General features: G+C 43.2%; 1 protein-coding gene across 1 annotated transcript in view; it reads left to right on the forward strand.

Moving 5' to 3' along the window:
* The window catches only part of ANKS1A (ankyrin repeat and sterile alpha motif domain containing 1A), a 913309-nt gene that overhangs the window by 794686 nt on the left and 101458 nt on the right, over positions 1–17165 (forward strand). Inside the window, 1 exon segment of the mRNA XM_040424152.1 lies at positions 7033–7188. Coding sequence (XP_040280086.1) covers positions 7033–7188 — 156 coding nt within the window.

Below are 17165 nucleotides of genomic sequence, written 5' to 3' on the forward strand. Positions count from 1 at the left end.
AGAGAGCGCATTAGGAAATGATACTGCATGCAATCAGGTAACAGTCCGGCTTTCAGCTAGAGAAGATCAGGGAGTGTGACTAGAGGAGAGACCATTTGACCTGAGGAGTATCGGCGGAGCAGGTAAAGTAAGTGAATTTAGTGGCATTCATTTCTGATGGGCATCTGATCTGAGGTGGGGGGTCTGATAAGGTGTGTGATGAAGATTGATGGTCTAGTTTGGGGGTCTGATAAACATCAGGGGTCTTTTCTAAGGTCTGATGAAAAATATTTTCTTATTTTCCTCCACCAAAACCTAAGTGTGTCTTATCATCGGCTGTGTCTTATAAAGTGAAAAATATGATAGTTTGTTATGACTACTGTATATTATTTTTATATGTTGTGATTTTGTTATGATATATCATGTTCACATGTGAACAATTAATTATAAATTTTTTTATCAATGTACATGTATTTTCACTGGTATAGTCAATTACAGTTATGCTGTTACACAGTTAATATTTACATTAATGTAGATGGGAATTTATATAGTTTATTCTTTGAACCATTTCCATGGATATTTCTATGGTTAGTTATATGCTGCTATCTCTTGGCCTTTTTGGTAATGTGCTTGTTTTCCATGTTCCCTTCCCTGAGATCTATTACTCATTTCCTTTGCAATGCTCCACCCTTATTCTGGAGTACAGCACTTTCTGTAGCATGGATGCAGCTAAAAGGCCACATGTATTCTGCATGGTACGCTAAAGAAAGTATCATCTTTTGACCGCATAATACTGAGATCCATTCATTCTGCTGTATCCTTTTGTCTGATGTACAGAATAAAGCAACTTTGTGGATGATCACGATGTTGGTGAGTTCAGCTATCTGATAAGGATTGTCCGCAGTGATTACATCTGCTTATACAGGCTAGGCATAAAGGACGTAAATGTTGAAAACTGTGTTATCTCACCTGTCTAAGCTGCTGTTCGTCTTTTTAAAGAGACAGTACAATTTTTTGCTAAAAACGTAAAAATAAATAAATGTCTAGACAAGGCTCTGAACACTCTTTTAGGGCCAAACCAACGCATATACATCATGCCTCTGAACCGGCAGACGTACAGGGAGCAGATTCTGCAGATAGTTCCGAACAGAGTGTAAGACCCAAACGTACAATAAAACCGACACAGAAACTCAGAGAAAACGATGAACCCACTAGAGATGAGTTTTCCAGTAATCTGTCAGACCTCTGGGACAGAACCTCACACTGCATGTCAGTTTTGTCACACTTTAATGATTAACTAGCTGAATTAAGAGACTCTATAAATCGCATATTTGCTGCGTATGAACGCTACCAGCGGCTGTCTGCAAAATACTTGGCTTTCTTCCAGGACTCTAATATAGAGGATTCATCAGCAGAAATGACCAGGACTGATGCACTGAACCAACAAAGGGATCTTGCAGTGCAAAATGCTAAGTTTAAGGTAGAACTCCGTATTACTCAACTGCAGGAGACCAGATCTCACAGATCCACCTCAACCAAGCACACTGCACTTTCTTCTAGATCCTCTCGCTCCAGAAGGTCAACATTAAGCGACAAGCTAATAGAGGCCCGGGCTGATGCAAAATAAAAAAAAAGCGCAAAGCCCTTTTACCAGAAAGGAAGCAGAGGAACAAGCACACAAGGCAGCTCGTCATGCTGAGATGGTAGCTCAACAAGCAGAGTCAAATTCACAAATAAAGATTCTGCAAATGGAAAGGGAGGAAGCAGTTTTCCTAGCTAGGCTGAAAGTCATTGAACAAGCAATGGGATGAAGTACTAATTCAGACTGCCTTATCCCAGCAGAACTGGAAGATCCAGTTGAACGCACCAGTGAATACGTACTAAAGTATAACATTTGCAAAGATACAAAGTCATCTCCTACTAAGAACACTGTTCTGACTCTCAACACAGAGACTTCTCAGCTCTATATGCCCAAGACTCTTTAAGGCTACTTTCACACTAGCGTTCGGGGCTCCGCTTGTGAGCTCCGTTTGAAGGGTCTCACAAGCGGCCCCGAACGCATCCGTACTGCCCTAATGCATTCTGAGTGGACGCGGATCCGCTCAGAATGCATCAGTCTGGCAGCGTTCAGCCTCCGCTCCGCTCAGCAAGCGGACACCTGAACGCTGCTTGCCTGGCCGTGCGGAGGCAAACGCATCCGTCCAGACTTACAATGTAAGTCAATGGGGACGGATCCGTGTGAATTTGACACGATATGGCTCAATTTTCAAACGGATCCGTCCCCCATTGACTTTCAATGTAAAGTCTGGACGGATCCGTCTGAAGCTACTTTCACACTTAGAATTTTTTCTACAATATAATGCAGACGGATCCGTTCTGAACGGATCCAAAGTCTGCATTATATGAGCGGATCCGTCTGGGCAGACCCCAGACAGATCCGCTCTGAACGCTAGTGTGAAAGTAGCCTAAGTCTATAACGCAAGTACATCTATGCAGCAAACCACATGAACTCATGCCAACAACAAGGTGACTTCCAGTGATAAGCCGCAGCTCAAGCCAAAGCCAGCACAAGCCTTAGAGACTACATCACAGTTAAACTCTCATGCAACATCATTTTACCCTGTTAAACCTCACCCTATATCACCAGAGCACTTTCACGCCCAAGCTGTTCCATAAGTTACTTTGGCACCAACGAGTGAGAGATCAGACTTGAATGCAGAAATATATGGTACCTCGTGAGCTCGTTAACACCAGCCTCTCAAGGTTTGACGACTGTCCAGAGAGCTAAAGGGCCTGCAGATCAACCTTCAAGGCTGCTATTGCTGATCTCAACCTTACTGCTAAGGAGAAACTTGATTTGCTCATTAGGTGGCTGGGACCAGAATCTGCAGATCGTGTTAAAAGACTTAGACCAGTGCATGTTGACTACCCAGATGCAGGTCTTGTTGCTGTATGAGCAAGACTTGAGCAAGCCTATGGTAGCTCTGAAGCCATAGAAAGCACTCTATTCAAGAGACTGCAAAACTTCCCAAAAATAGGGAACAAAGACTATCGCAAGCTCCAAGATCTAAGTGACCTCCTCATGGAGCTAGAGTTAGCAAAGACAGATCATGGATGGTAACAGCCCGCAGAACTTGAGGTGGCCAAGCAAATAGCAAACGATGGGCAGTGCTGTTCACTTGCATGAGCACTACACATTGAAGTAATAGAATTTATGGATGCCTCAAGCTTCATCAATGCTCTAAGATGAATTCTTGCCATCAGAGGACCAGTCAAGGCACTAAGGTCTGACTGTGAAACAAATTTCGTTGGAGCCTATCGAGAGTTACAGCTCAACTCTAGGCCAATCCAAGACCTTTTAGCTGAAAAAGGCTGTATATGGATTTTCAATCCTCCTCATTCTTCCCACATGGGTGACTCGTGGGAGAGAATGATAGGCATCACACATAAAATACTGGACTCTATGCTTAGGGACTTGAACTCCACAAGACTTACTCATGAGATTCTAACCACCTTCCTGGCAGAAGCATCTGCCATAATCAATTTAAGACCACTTGTTCCCGTGGCTACAGATCCAGAGACCCCAACTATCCTTACCCCAGCTACCCTGCTTGGGTCCATTCCTGTTCCACCTGGAAACTTGAAAGAAGGAAATCTGTGCTATGACCAGTTGAAGCGAGTATAACACCTCGCCAACTGCTTCTCAAATCGTTGGAAGATGAAGTATCTTTCTACTCTGCAAGGACGCAGGAAATGGCAACGCCTGAACCCTAACATACAAGTTGGAGATCTCGTTCTGCTCAAGGACCAGCAAGCTGAAAGAATCGAGTGGCCTATGGGACTTATTGTAAAAAGCATTCCTAGTGATGACGGTAAGGTACGCAAGGTGGAGGTGAAAGTTGCAAGACAAGGGACTGTAAAGACTTTGATCAGATCTATCACGGAACTTATTCTGCTCTTGCCCTTTGGAGAATAACTTACTTGTGTATGCTGCTGGATCCTACCTGTGACTTCAAGAAGGAAGTGTCTTGAACTTTAATTGATACAAGTCTTACATTATAGTTGTTGCATTATATGCATGTTCTCTTTTATGTCTTTCAGGTCTTCAGACATCAAAGCAAATTGGACTGTTGTTTATTTGCATTTGTATAACTACCGTTATGGTGTAAATAGTGACATTTACAATGCCAGACGGGGACCATGCTATTACACAGTTAATATTTACATTAATGTAGATGGAAATTTATATAGTTTATTCTTTGAACCATTTCGTATGGATATTTCTATGGTTAGTTATATGCTGCCATCTAGTGGCCTTTTTTTTTTTGTAATGCACTTGTTTTCCATGTTCCCTTCCCTGAGATCTATGACTCATTTCCTTTGCAATTCTCCACCCTTATTCTGAAGTACAGCACTTCCTGTAGCATGGATGCAGCTAACAGGCCACATGTAACATAGACACATATATTCTTCATGGTACGCTAAAGAAAGTATCATCTTTTGACTGCATAATACTGAGATCCATTCATTCTGCTGTATCCTTTTGTCTGATGTACAGAACAGAACTTTATGGATGAACATGGTATTGGTGAGTTCAACTATCTGATAAGGATTGTCTGCAGTGATTACATCTGCTTATACAGGCCAGGCATAGAGGTCTTACAAGGGATAGATCGCTATCACAACAATCGGAGTCAGAATAACTGTAATGTGACTTATGTATTACCACTTGTTTTGTTCTGTTGAGATACAGCACTATACTAGACTGGGCACTTTATGCATTTATGAGATGCTGTGTATTAATTGCTAGTATTATTGTTTTAATCACTGATTCTTTTCCAGTGAGAGATATATATACAGTGGGGGAAATAATTATTTGACCCCTCACTGATTTTGTAAGTTTGTCCAATGACAAAGAAATGAAAAGTCTCAGAACAGTATCATTTCAATGGTAGGTTTATTGTAACAGTGGCAGATAGCACATCAAAAGGAAAATCGAAAAAATAACTTTAAATAAAAGATAGCAACTGATTTGCATTTCATTGAGTGAAATAAGTATTTGAACCCTCTAACAAAAAAAGACTTAATACTTGGTGGAAAAACCCTTGTTTGCAAGCACAGAGGTCAAACGTTTCTTGTAATTGATGACCAAGTTTGCGCACATTTTAGGAGGAATGTAGGTCCACTCCTCTTTGCAGATCATCTCTAAATCCCTAAGGTTTCGAGGCTGTCTCTGTGCAACTCTGAGCTTGAGCTCCCTCCATAGGTTTTCGATTGGATTAAGGTCCGGAGACTGACTAGGCCACTCCATGACCTTAATGTGCTTCTTCTTGAGCCACTCCTTTGTTGCCTTTGCTGTATGTTTTGGGTCATTGTCGTGCTGGAACACCCATCCACGACCCATTTTCAGTTTCCTGGCAGAGGGAAGGAGGTTGTCGCTCAGGATTTCACGATACATGGCTCCGTCCATTTTCCCGTTTATGCGAATAAGTTGTCCTGTGCCCTTAGCAGAAAAACACCCCCAAAGCAAAATGTTTCCACCCCCATGCTTGACGGTGGGGACGGTGTTTTGGGGGTCATAGGCAGCATTTTTCTTCCTCCAAACACAGCGAGTTGAGTTAATGCCAAAGAGCTCTATTTTGGTCTCATCAGACCACAGCACCTTCTCCCAGTCACTCTCTGAATCATTCAGGTGTTCATTGGCAAACTTCAGACGGGCCTGCACATGTGCCTTCCTGAGCAGGGGGACCTTGCGAGCCCTGCAGGATTTTAATCCATTGCGGTGTAATGTGTTTCCAATGGTTTTCTTGGTGACTGTGGTCCCTGCTAATTTGAGGTCATTAACTAACTCCTCCCGTGTAGTTCTAGGATGCTTTTTCACCTTTCTCAGAACCATTGACACCCCACGAGGTGAGATCTTGCGTGGAGCCCCAGAGCGAGGTCGATTGATGGTCATTTTGTGCTCCTTCCATTTTCGAACAATCGCACCAACAGTTGTCACCTTCTCTCCCAGCTTCTTGCTAATGGTTTTGTAGCCCATTCCAGCCTTGTGCAGGTCTACAATTTTGTCTCTGACATCCTTGGACAGCTCTTTGGTCTTTCCCATGTTGGAGAGTTTGGAGTCTGCTTGATTGATTGATTCTGTGGACAGGTGTCTTTTATACAGGTGACTAGTTAAGACAGGTGTCCTTAATGAGGGTGACTAATTGAGTAGAAGTGTCTAACCACTCTGTGGGAGCCAGAACTCTTAATGGTTGGTAGGGGTTCAAATACTTATTTCACTCAATGAAATGCAAATCAGTTGCTATCTTTTATTTAAAGTTATTTTTTCGATTTTCCTTTTGATGTGCTATCTGCCACTGTTACAATAAACCTACCATTGAAATGATACTGTTCTGAGACTTTTCATTTCTTTGTCATTGGACAAACTTACAAAATCAGTGAGGGGTCAAATAATTATTTCCCCCACTGTATGTATACTGGGTACATATGCACTGTTGCTTTATGCTTGACAAAGTCTCATTTAAGGCGAAACGTTGCATGGATTGATTAAAGCATGTATTAATTGGAATTCTGCCTTAATTTTAATCAATAAATATATGGCTCTTGGAATATGAAGATGAAAAACAAACAAGTAAAAAATGCTTGATTCTTAAATAGTTTGATTCTACTCTCAGTTAGGCCTCTTGCACACAAATAGTGTGCATCCGTTCCGTGCATTGGGGACCGCAACATGAATATGTAAATCCCGGAAAATCCCTCTAAAGCCTCATGTACACTTCCGTGGAACAGAATAGTACATTACAGCAGCGGCGGCACAAAGAGCACGGCGTCATGCGCTCCTGCACTCAGCAGGAATCCAGGCCGGTATCTCATGGTCCGTGTTCCACGGACGTGTGCATGAGGCTTAAGGTAACTAAAAGTGTATTTGGAAGCTGTAGAGCTTTTCATTTTTTTGGGGTCCTAAGGCAAGGTTTATTTTCCAGTAACAAATTCTAAACTGCATTTTCTGTCTTGATTCAAATGTAAGATATGTTCTTTCTGTTTCTACAGAACCAGGCCTATGAAATAATTCTTACTCTAGGTCAGGCATTTGAGGTTGCATATCAACTGGCTATACAGGCACAGAAATCCCGTCATCCTGAAGCAGTAGTCTCTCAACCCTCAAAACCGATTCCTAAACCACGTGGCAGTATAAAGCGACAGAATGTGAGTAATGGATGATAGCTTTTATGTCCATGGTTGTTCCTAGATACCTAGTGCTCGTTTTATTAAGAATAATATTGATAAGCAACTATTAGATAGAATAGTCAAAGCCTGAAAAATGTGCTTCCATTGTTCATATTTTTAAGAGACAGAGGGTTACTTCATGGCAGAGAATAACAAGCACATTAGGCTTGGTCCATACCATATCAGTTGATTATATTCTGCTGTTATATATGTTTTAGACGTGTTCAACTCTTTGCCTTCACAGTTACAGCTGTTGACTTTCCAAAAACTTTCTGCATCATACTGTATGTTTTTTATGTTTGTTTGTTTTTTGTTTTTAATTTTATTCAGTCCTTTTTTTTTTTTTATAACGCTCAGTCCTCATATGTCTAAGGGTACTTTCACACTAGCATTTTTCTTTTCCGGCGCTGAGTTCCGTCCTAGGGGCTCAAATCCGGAAAAGAACTGATCAGTTTTATCCTAAGGGCTCTTTCACACTTGCAATGTCCGGATCCGGCGTGTACTCCATTTGCCGGAATTACACGCCGGATCCGGAAAAACGCAAGTGAACTGAAAGCATTTGAAGACGGATCCGTCTTCAAAATGCGTTCAGTGTTACTATGGCAGCCAGGACGCTATTAAAGTCCTGGCTGCCGTATCTAGTAGTGGGGAGCGGGGGAGCAGTATACTTACCGTCCGTGCGGCTCCCGGGGCGCTCCAGAATGACGTCAGGGCGCCTCATGCGCATGCCTGACGTGATCCATGCGACACGTCATCCATGAGCGTGGGGCGCCCTGACGTCACTCTGAAGCGCCCCGGGAGCCGCACGGACGGTAAGTATACTGCTCCCCCGCTCCCCACTACACTTTACCATGGCTGCCAGGACTTTAGCGTCTTGGCAGCCATGGTAACCATTCGGAAAAAGCTAAACGTCGGATCCGGCAGTGCGCCGAAACGACGTTTAGCTTAAGGCCGGATCCGGATTAATGCCTTTCAATGGGCATTAATTCCGGATCCGGCCTTGCGGCAAGTGTTCAGGATTTTTGGCCGGAGCAAAAAGCGCAGCATGCTGCGGTATTTTCTCTGGCCAAAAAACGTTCCGGTCCGGGACTGAAGACATCCTGATGCATCCTGAATGGATTTCTCTCCATTCAGAATGAATTAGGATAAAACTGATCAGGATTCTTCCGGAACTCTATGCCGGAAGAAAAGAACGCAAGTGTGAAAGAGCCCTTATGCATTCTGAATGGAGAGTAATCCGTTCATGATGCATCAGGATGTCTTCAGTTCAGTCTTTTTGACTGATCAGGCTTTTCAGAAAACCGTAGCATGTTGTATTTTTACCTCCGGCCAAAAATCCGGAACACTTTGACTGAACGCCGGATCCGGCCTTTTTCCCATTGACTTGCATTAACGCCGGATCCGGCGCCGTGTGTTCCGTCAAACCGGATCTGGCTTTTGCATGTTAAACACGAAAAATGTGAAAAAAATGTTAAAGTCCATAAATGGCGGATCCGTTTTTTCCAATGCATTTTTTCATTGCGATCAAAATCCTGATCAGGATTCAAATGTAATTCGTTTTCACACCTTTTTCCAGATTCGGCGGGCAGTTCCGGTGATGGAATTGAACGCCGGATTCAAACAACGCTAGTGTGAAAGTAGCCTTAGGCATGAGACAGAAGCACTAAACCTTACAGCTTTTTGGATTTAGTGCAGCAGATAGAACAGAAAGATCGTGTAATTGGGCACTGGACAAGTGTATCCATGCCTGTTTATTAAAGAGGCACTCTTTAAAAAAACGCTTTGTCCCCACAACCCATTTGTAAATGTAAATTTGTAAATACATAATTGATCATTTTAAAATATTGATGTACACTATTTTCAACCTCCGTTTGTGCTGGCCTTTAGATCAGAAGAGTTTAAATGGGGATCATATGATCTAAAGGCCTCCACAAGCAGAGGCTGAAAATAGAATACTAATAGGTTTTTAACCTGTAGGCAACCTGAGGGACATGATTAAAGGACAAGCGCCATACATGCACGACGCAAGGGAAATCTGGTCACCGCCACAGTTAAAGGCTTCAGGAGGTTTTACCACCCCTCTGCACCCATGATTGTTGTGATTGGCCAATCAGTGAAGCCTGGCCCATCACAGCAGCGGCAGACTTTTTAACCAGTTATGGTGCTGAAGAGGGGTCAGATGGGGATGACTGGTGCTGAATCAGCCAGCATTAGTCTTTCCCGAGGTTAATGGGACACCAGTGTTTAGCATCCGCTGCCAGTGCTGCATTTCGCTGCGACAGCTCTATAGCAGCAGAGGGAATAGGAAGAACCACTGGGTAGGCAGCTATTTTAACTGGTGACTGCATGCAAAAAGGTTCTTTGGTTCTCTGTGCTGCTGGTTGGATTGCTGGGACTTGTGGTGCACCTGCTCTATTGCAATCTCCATTGCTGTCCTGTGGAAGAAGAAAGAAGAAATCTCTGGGACTACTGCTGTGATCTTTTATTTAATTTTTTTTGTTCATCTGCAGCAGTTCCAGATCCCAAATCCACCCTATTCCCCCATGTCCGCTTTTGCAGAGGACGAACTTGTACTGTAAGGTGAAATCGAATTGGGTAAGAAACTCCAGTGGTGGGATGGACAAAGGTAGAACCCCTACCCATATATTTGCAGTCAATACAACATAAACAGGGAAAACTACCCTTACCATGTGTGGTTAAGGAGGTTTGAACAGACTTGGACCTAGGCCCAATGTCTGCTCTGACAAGTTGGTCACGCAGATTTCTGGATCGGCAGAAAGAGAAGAGGGGAGGGGATCTAAATTCTAAGATCTCACTATGACAACCACCCAGGATCCCCCAATGTCGCTTAATAATGCGATTGATGGCCTCACTTTGCTCCGTATATTTGGAGATGAAGGGTATCCGATTGACAGACCTATCGGACACCCTCCTCTCCAAAGTGCTGCTCCTATCTACACTACGGACCTTTTGTATGTGAGAATCAAGGAGCTGGGTGGGATACCCCCTATTCTGAAATTTCCTGGACATGTTGTCCAAAGCCAGGTCAACCTGTTCAGGTTCAGAAACAATGCGTTTCACTCTAGGGAACTGAGAAAAAGGCAAACATTTAAGCATACTTCGGGGATGCCCACTATTAAAACAAAGGAGGGTGTTTTTGTCCGTGGGCTTGCTGTATAGCCGTGTATGCAGCTTACCCTTGTGATATATAGACCACCTGGTCAAGTTAAAGAACTAGATGATCTACTAGTTGAAGAAATAGCTAAAATGACAATGAAAGGAGAAGTTATCATTATGGGAGATTTCAATCTTCCAGATATAAACTGGAAAACCAAAATAGCAAGTTCTACCAGGAGTACAGATATTCTAAATTCCCTACTGGGGTTATCTCTACAACAAGTGGTTGAGGAGCCAACCCGGAGGGAGGCCATTTTGGATTTGGTATTCACAAATGGGGATTTGGTATATGATGTCATTGTAGGCGAAACCTTGGGATCTAGTGATCACCAGTCAGTGTGGCTTAATATAAGAACTGTGAAAGAGTCCCACCACACAAAAACAAAAGTTTTAGATTTTAGAAAAACAGACTTTTCAAAAATGAAATTAGTCATAAATGAGTCCTTATCAGACTGGAACGGATTACATGGAGTCCAGGAGAAATGGGACTACTTAAAAGGTGCATTATTGAAGGCAACAGAAAATTGCATTAGACTTGTCAGTAAAAGCAAAAAAAGGAAGAGACCACTGTGGTACTCAGCAGAAGTGGCCCAAATCATTAAAAATAAAAAGCTAGCATTTTGGAATTATAAAAAAAACCAGAGCAATGAAGATAAGGAAATCTACAAGATTAGGCAGAGAGAGGCCAAGCAAGTTATAAGAACTTCTAAAGCGCAGGCAGAAGAAAAACTAGCTCAGTCTATGAAAAAAGGGGATAAGACATTCTTCAAAAGGAGGAGAGCATATTTAAAAGAAGAAAAACTACCACAAGAGGACACAGTTTTAAATTAGAGGGGCAAAGGTTTAAAAGTAATATAAGGAAGTATTACTTTACTGAGAGAGTAGTGGATGCATGGAATAGCCTTCCTGCAGAAGTGGTAGCTGCAAATACAGTGAAGGGGTTTAAGCGTGCATGGGATAGGCATATGGCTATCCTTCATATAAGATAGGGCCAGGGGCTATCCATAGTATTCAGATATATTGGGCAGACTAGATGGGTCAAATGGTTCTTATCTGCCGACACATTCTATGTTTCTATGTTACCCTGATTGTAAATGACCGTGGTATCTAAGAACTGTAATTCAGTCTCAGAGTGGACCAAGGTAAATTGAAGGTCCCTATTGACACTGTTGAGAAACAGGTGAAAATCATCAAGTTGGGCAACACTACCTGTCCATATGAGGAAGATGTCGTCGATGTATCTCCACCACCGCAGCAAATGGCTGCTGTGGTGTGATACAAGGACGACATCTTCCTCAAAGCACCTCATAAAGATGTTTGCATACGTAGGTGCTACGTTAGAACCCATAGCCACGCCCCTTTGTTGTTGAAAAAACGTGTCCTGAAAAAGGAAATAGTTATGTCTTAAGATAATCTGTAGTAGATCAATAATAAACTGTCTAGCAGCCGTGGAGTAAGATGAAGAACCCAACATACGTTCAATGGCACCAATACCCAAATCGTGATCAATCGAGGTATATAACGAGGTGACATCGAAGGATGCCAGGTGGACCTCATGGACACCAGTAAAATCAATCTTGTCCAGCCTACACAGGAAATCAGTCGTATCCTGTATATACGACTCCGCCCCTGTAGCAAAATCATGCAAGATTTTATCAAGGAAGATGGCGATGCAACTAAAGATGGAGTCCGAACCGGACACAATAGGGCGTCCGGGTGGATCCACAAGCGACTTGTGCACTTTGGGAAGAATATACAGAACAGGTGTGACCGGATGGTCAACAGTAAGAAAAGTGCACAAGTCCTCATCAATAGTGCCAGCCAGCCTGGCATCAGCCAAACATTCCCTGATAAGTCTAGCTATTCCAAATTTGGGGTCAGTCTGAAGGACCGAATAAACATCCTTGTCATCCAGCTGACGTAGAATCTCACTGATATATTTACTGGTGTCCATGATGACGACAGCGCCACCCTTGTCCGCAGGTTTAATTGTCAAAGAAGGGTCCCGTCTAAGTTGGTCAAGTGCCTCAACCTCCACCTTGGAAAGATTAGGATGTTTGAAAACATGATCCCTACATCTCAATTTATATGCATTTATGTCAGATGTAACAGCAGTGATGAATGCATCAACAGAGGCCTCATTGACAATGGGAGTAAAATGGCTCTTAATGGACAGATCGAGGCGTCTCAGGGAGAACTCGCTAACCTGAGGCGCCGCGATCCGTGCCCTAGTGTTGAACCATACTTTTAACTTGATTCTGCGAAAAAATGCAGATAAATCTGAGTCCAGATCAAACCAGTTAGGGGAAGACATGGGACAAAAAGAAAGTCCTCTATTGAGAACACTCACTTGTGCTGGGGTGAGCATCCTGCTGGATAAGTTGATGACCGTCACTTCCTCTTGTTCACCAGAGATTTGCTGGTCTGAGCTCTGGTTTTGTTGATTCTGGACACAGTTGGTTCTACGGTGTCTACGACCCCCTCTCCTGGTCCGACCTCGTTTTTTCTTTGTGAGTCCACATTGTTCCCTAAAAAAGGAGTAGATGCTGCAGAAGTAGCTGGTGTATTCCTTTTTCTCTTTCTTGGATCTTTGTAGTTGGAATTCATGGTGTCAGCCTGCCAAGTATAAACCGCATCCCTTTTGTAATCATCGGAGTCACGATTCCATTTAGATCTTTTGCCTTCCTCCAATTCGGTTTTGGCACGTGCCACATGAGCCAATACGTTATCGCTGAACAATGCATATTCCTCAGTGGACAAAGATGTCCGTAATGTGAGGTCAATCTCAGCTGTATCATTGGCAATGGTGGATAATTCCTGTTGCAAATACTGGATATTTAGCAGGATAAAATCAAGTGAATACCGATTGGATAGCATTTCAAACTTCTTGCAGAATAATGCATTATGTGAAAATAAATTAGGTCTCAAATTGGACCTCATGCCACGTGGAATTCTCTGCATTTTAAAATATTCACCAAGTGTGGTCATGTGTAGTCGTAGTGAAGCCGTCTTTTTGGACAGAAACTCAAACTTCTTTTTGAGCTCATGGATAGAGGGGGTGTTCAAAAAAGCAGCATCTCCCCCAATGTCATGCAATATGCGATCGGTCTCCTCCTGGGAGTACATAGAGCCACATGGGAAATCAATGTCCGTCATAATGAAATGTCAACGGACAATATTCACAGTATAGAAGTAAAAAGGTAAAAAATCCGTGCTCAGCCACCCAAGCGATATGAAAAAAAGAAAATAATGGCGGCACCGGAAGAATAACACAAGGAGGGTGCTATGTCCAGGGATGTAGCAGCTTACCCCGTCAATGGAAGATGAAAAAACAGACAGCACTCCAGGTAAAAGTTAGTGGTGTTTATTCACCCATGTGGATGGCAACGTTTCAGCTCATACAAGAGCCTTTGTCAAGCAATGAACACAATACAAAAGGGGGTATATATAGGCCAACCCCTATGACATCACAGTGTAATCAATTAACAGCCAAATACAATAAAGTGCAAATAGTGCATGTATAATACATAAAAATGTAGATATAGCAGTGTAAAATACAGAGATGAATCAATAATATTTATCAAATACATTATATAGTGAATGCATAATCGCAAACAAAGTGCAAAAAGATAAATTGATTAATCAATACATATCAGGTGTATACCAGAGTGTGAGGGACCGAAACGATGCTGCCAAAGGGAGGAGGAGCGATGACATACCCAGTGTCACCATCCGTGCCACACATGTCGAACACCGCCACGTCCGGCGTTCAGGTGGATGCAGTGCGCAGGCGCCAAGTCGCGTGAGGAGCAAGATGTAACTTCCTCATGTGACGTAGCCGGAGCATGCGCATAAGTGTAAAAAGCTATGTCGGCCATCTTGGAAGTGGTAAAAACATTATTTATTTTCTCCCTGTTTGATTTAAGTGTCCTGTCATCTTGCGCATATTCTCACCGTTATTTGTGAGGTTATTACACTATATCGCGTTTATGATGCGGTCTATTGTCTGCGTTTTTTTCATCTGAGGTTTTTACCACTTCCAAGATGGCCGACATAGCTTTTTACACTTATGCGCATGCTCCGGCTACGTCACATGAGGAAGTTACATCTTGCTCCTCACGCGACTTGGCGCCTGCGCACTGCATCCACCTGAACGCCGGACGTGGCGGTGTTCGACATGTGTGGCACGGATGGTGACACTGGGTATGTCATCGCATCTCCTCCCTTTGGCAGCATCGTTTCGGTCCCTCCCACTCAATATACACTCTGGTATACACCTGATATGTATTGATTAATCAATTTATCTTTTTGCACTTTGTTTGCGATTATGCATTCACTATATAATGTATTTGATATATATTATTGATTCATCTCTGTATTTTACACTGCTATATCTACATTTTTATGTATTATACATGCACTATTTGCACTTTATTGTATTTGGCTGTTAATTGATTACACTGTGATGTCATAGGGGTTGGCCTATATATACCCCCTTTTGTATTGTGTTCATTGCTTGACAAAGGCTCTTGTATGAGCTGAAACGTTGCCATCCACATGGGTGAATAAACACCACTAACTTTTACCTGGAGTGCTGTCCGTTTTTTCATCTATATATATATATATATATATATATATATATATATATACAGTTGCAAGAAAAAGTATGTGAACCCTTTGGAATTATATGGATTTCTGCACAAATTAGTCATAAAATGGGATCTGATCTTCATCTAAGTCACAACAGTAGACAATCGCAGTCTGCTTAAACTAATAACACACAAAGAAATAAATGTTACCATGTTTTTATTGAACACACCATATAAACATTCACTGTGCAGGTGGAAAAAGTATGTGAAACCCTAGACTAATGACATCTCCAAGAGCTAATTGGAGTGAGGTGTTAGGCCTCTTTCACACTTGCGTTGTTGGGATCCGGCGTGCACTTCCGTTGCCGGAGGTGCCCGCCGGATCCGGAAAAACGCAAGTGTACTGAAAGCATTTGAAGACGGAACAGTCTTCCAAATGCTTTCAGTGTTACTATGGCACCCAGGACGCTATTAAAGTCCTGGTTGCCATAGTAGGAGCGGGGAGCGGGGGAGCGGTATACTTACAGTCCGTGCGGCTCCCGGGGCGCTCCAGAATGACGTCAGAGCGCCCCATGCGCATGGATGACGTGATCCATGCGATCACATGATCCATGCGCTTGGGGCGCCCTGACGTCACTCTGAAGCGCCCGGGGAGCCGCACGAACGGTAAGTACACTGCTCCCCCGCTCCGCGCTCCACTTTACCATGGCTGCCAGGACTTTAGCGTCCAGGCAGCCATGGTAACCATTCAGAAAAAGCTAAATGTCGGCTCCGGCAATGCGCCGAAACGACGTTTAGCTTAAGGCCGGATCCGGATCAATGCCTTCCAATGGGCATTAATTCCGGATCCGGCCTTGCGGCAAGTGTTCCGGATTTTTGGCCGGAGCAAAAAGCGCAGCATGCTGCGGTATTTTCTCCGGCCAAAAAACGTTCCGTTCTGGAACTGAAGACATCCTGATGCATCCTGAACGGATTTCTCTCCATTCAGAATGCATTAGGATAATCCTGATCAGGATTCTTCCGGCATAGAGCCCCGACGACGGAACTCTATGCCGGAAGACAAGAACGCAAGTGTGAAAGAGCCCTTAGCCAACTGGAGTCCAATCAATGAGATGAGATTGGAGGTGTTGGTTACAGCTGTACTGCCCTATAAAAAACACACACCAGTTCTGGGTTTGCTTTTCACAAGAAACATTGCCTGATGTGAATGATTCCTCGCACAAAAGAGCTCTCAGAAGACCTACAATTAAGAATGGTTGACTTGCATCAAGCTGGAAAGAGTTATAAAAGTATCTCCAAAAGCCCAGCTGTTCATCAGTCCACGGTAAGACAAATTGTCTATAAATGGAGAAAGTTCAGCGCTGCTCCTACTCTCCCTAGGAGTGGCCATCCTGTAAAGATGACTGCAAGAGCACAGCGCAGACTGCTCAATGAGGTGAAGAAGAATCTTAGAGTGTCAGCTAAAGACTTACAAAAGTCTCTAGCATATGCTAACATCCCTGTTAGCGAATCTACAATATGTAAAACACTAAACAAGAATGGATTTCATGGGAGGATACCACAGAAGAAGCCACTGCTGTCCAAAAAAAACATTGCTGCACGTTTACAGTTTGCACAAGAGCACCTGGATGTTCCACAGCGATACTGGCAAAATATTCTGTCGACAGATGAAACCAAAGTTGAGTTGTTTGGAATAAACACACAACACTATGGCCCCTTTCACACGAGCGAGTATTCCGCGCGGATGCGATGCGGGAGGTGAACGCATTGCACCCGCACTGAATACTGACCCATTCATTTCTATGGGGCTGTGCACACGAGCGGTGATTTTCACGCATCACTTTTGCGTTGCGTGAAAATCGCAGCATGCTCCTCTTTGTGCGTTTTTCACGTAACGCAGGCCCCATAGAAATGAATGGGGTTGCGTGAAAATCGCAAGCATCCGCAAGCAAGTGCGGATGCGGTGCGATTTTCACGCACGGTTGCTAGGAGACGATCGGGATGGAGACCCGAACCTTATTATTTTCCCTTATAACATGGTTATAAGGGAAAATAATAGCATTCTGAATACAGAATGCTAAGTAAAACAGGATAGAATGCGTACTCAATAAAGAAGTGAAGATAAGTAGCGGCACTCACCCGTGCGTTTAGAACAGCTTTATTATTCAAAAATCACATGAGGCAGGGGGC

The sequence above is a fragment of the Bufo bufo genome, chromosome 3, assembly GCF_905171765.1.
Source record: "Bufo bufo chromosome 3, aBufBuf1.1, whole genome shotgun sequence".
NCBI classification, from domain to species: domain Eukaryota; kingdom Metazoa; phylum Chordata; class Amphibia; order Anura; family Bufonidae; genus Bufo; species Bufo bufo.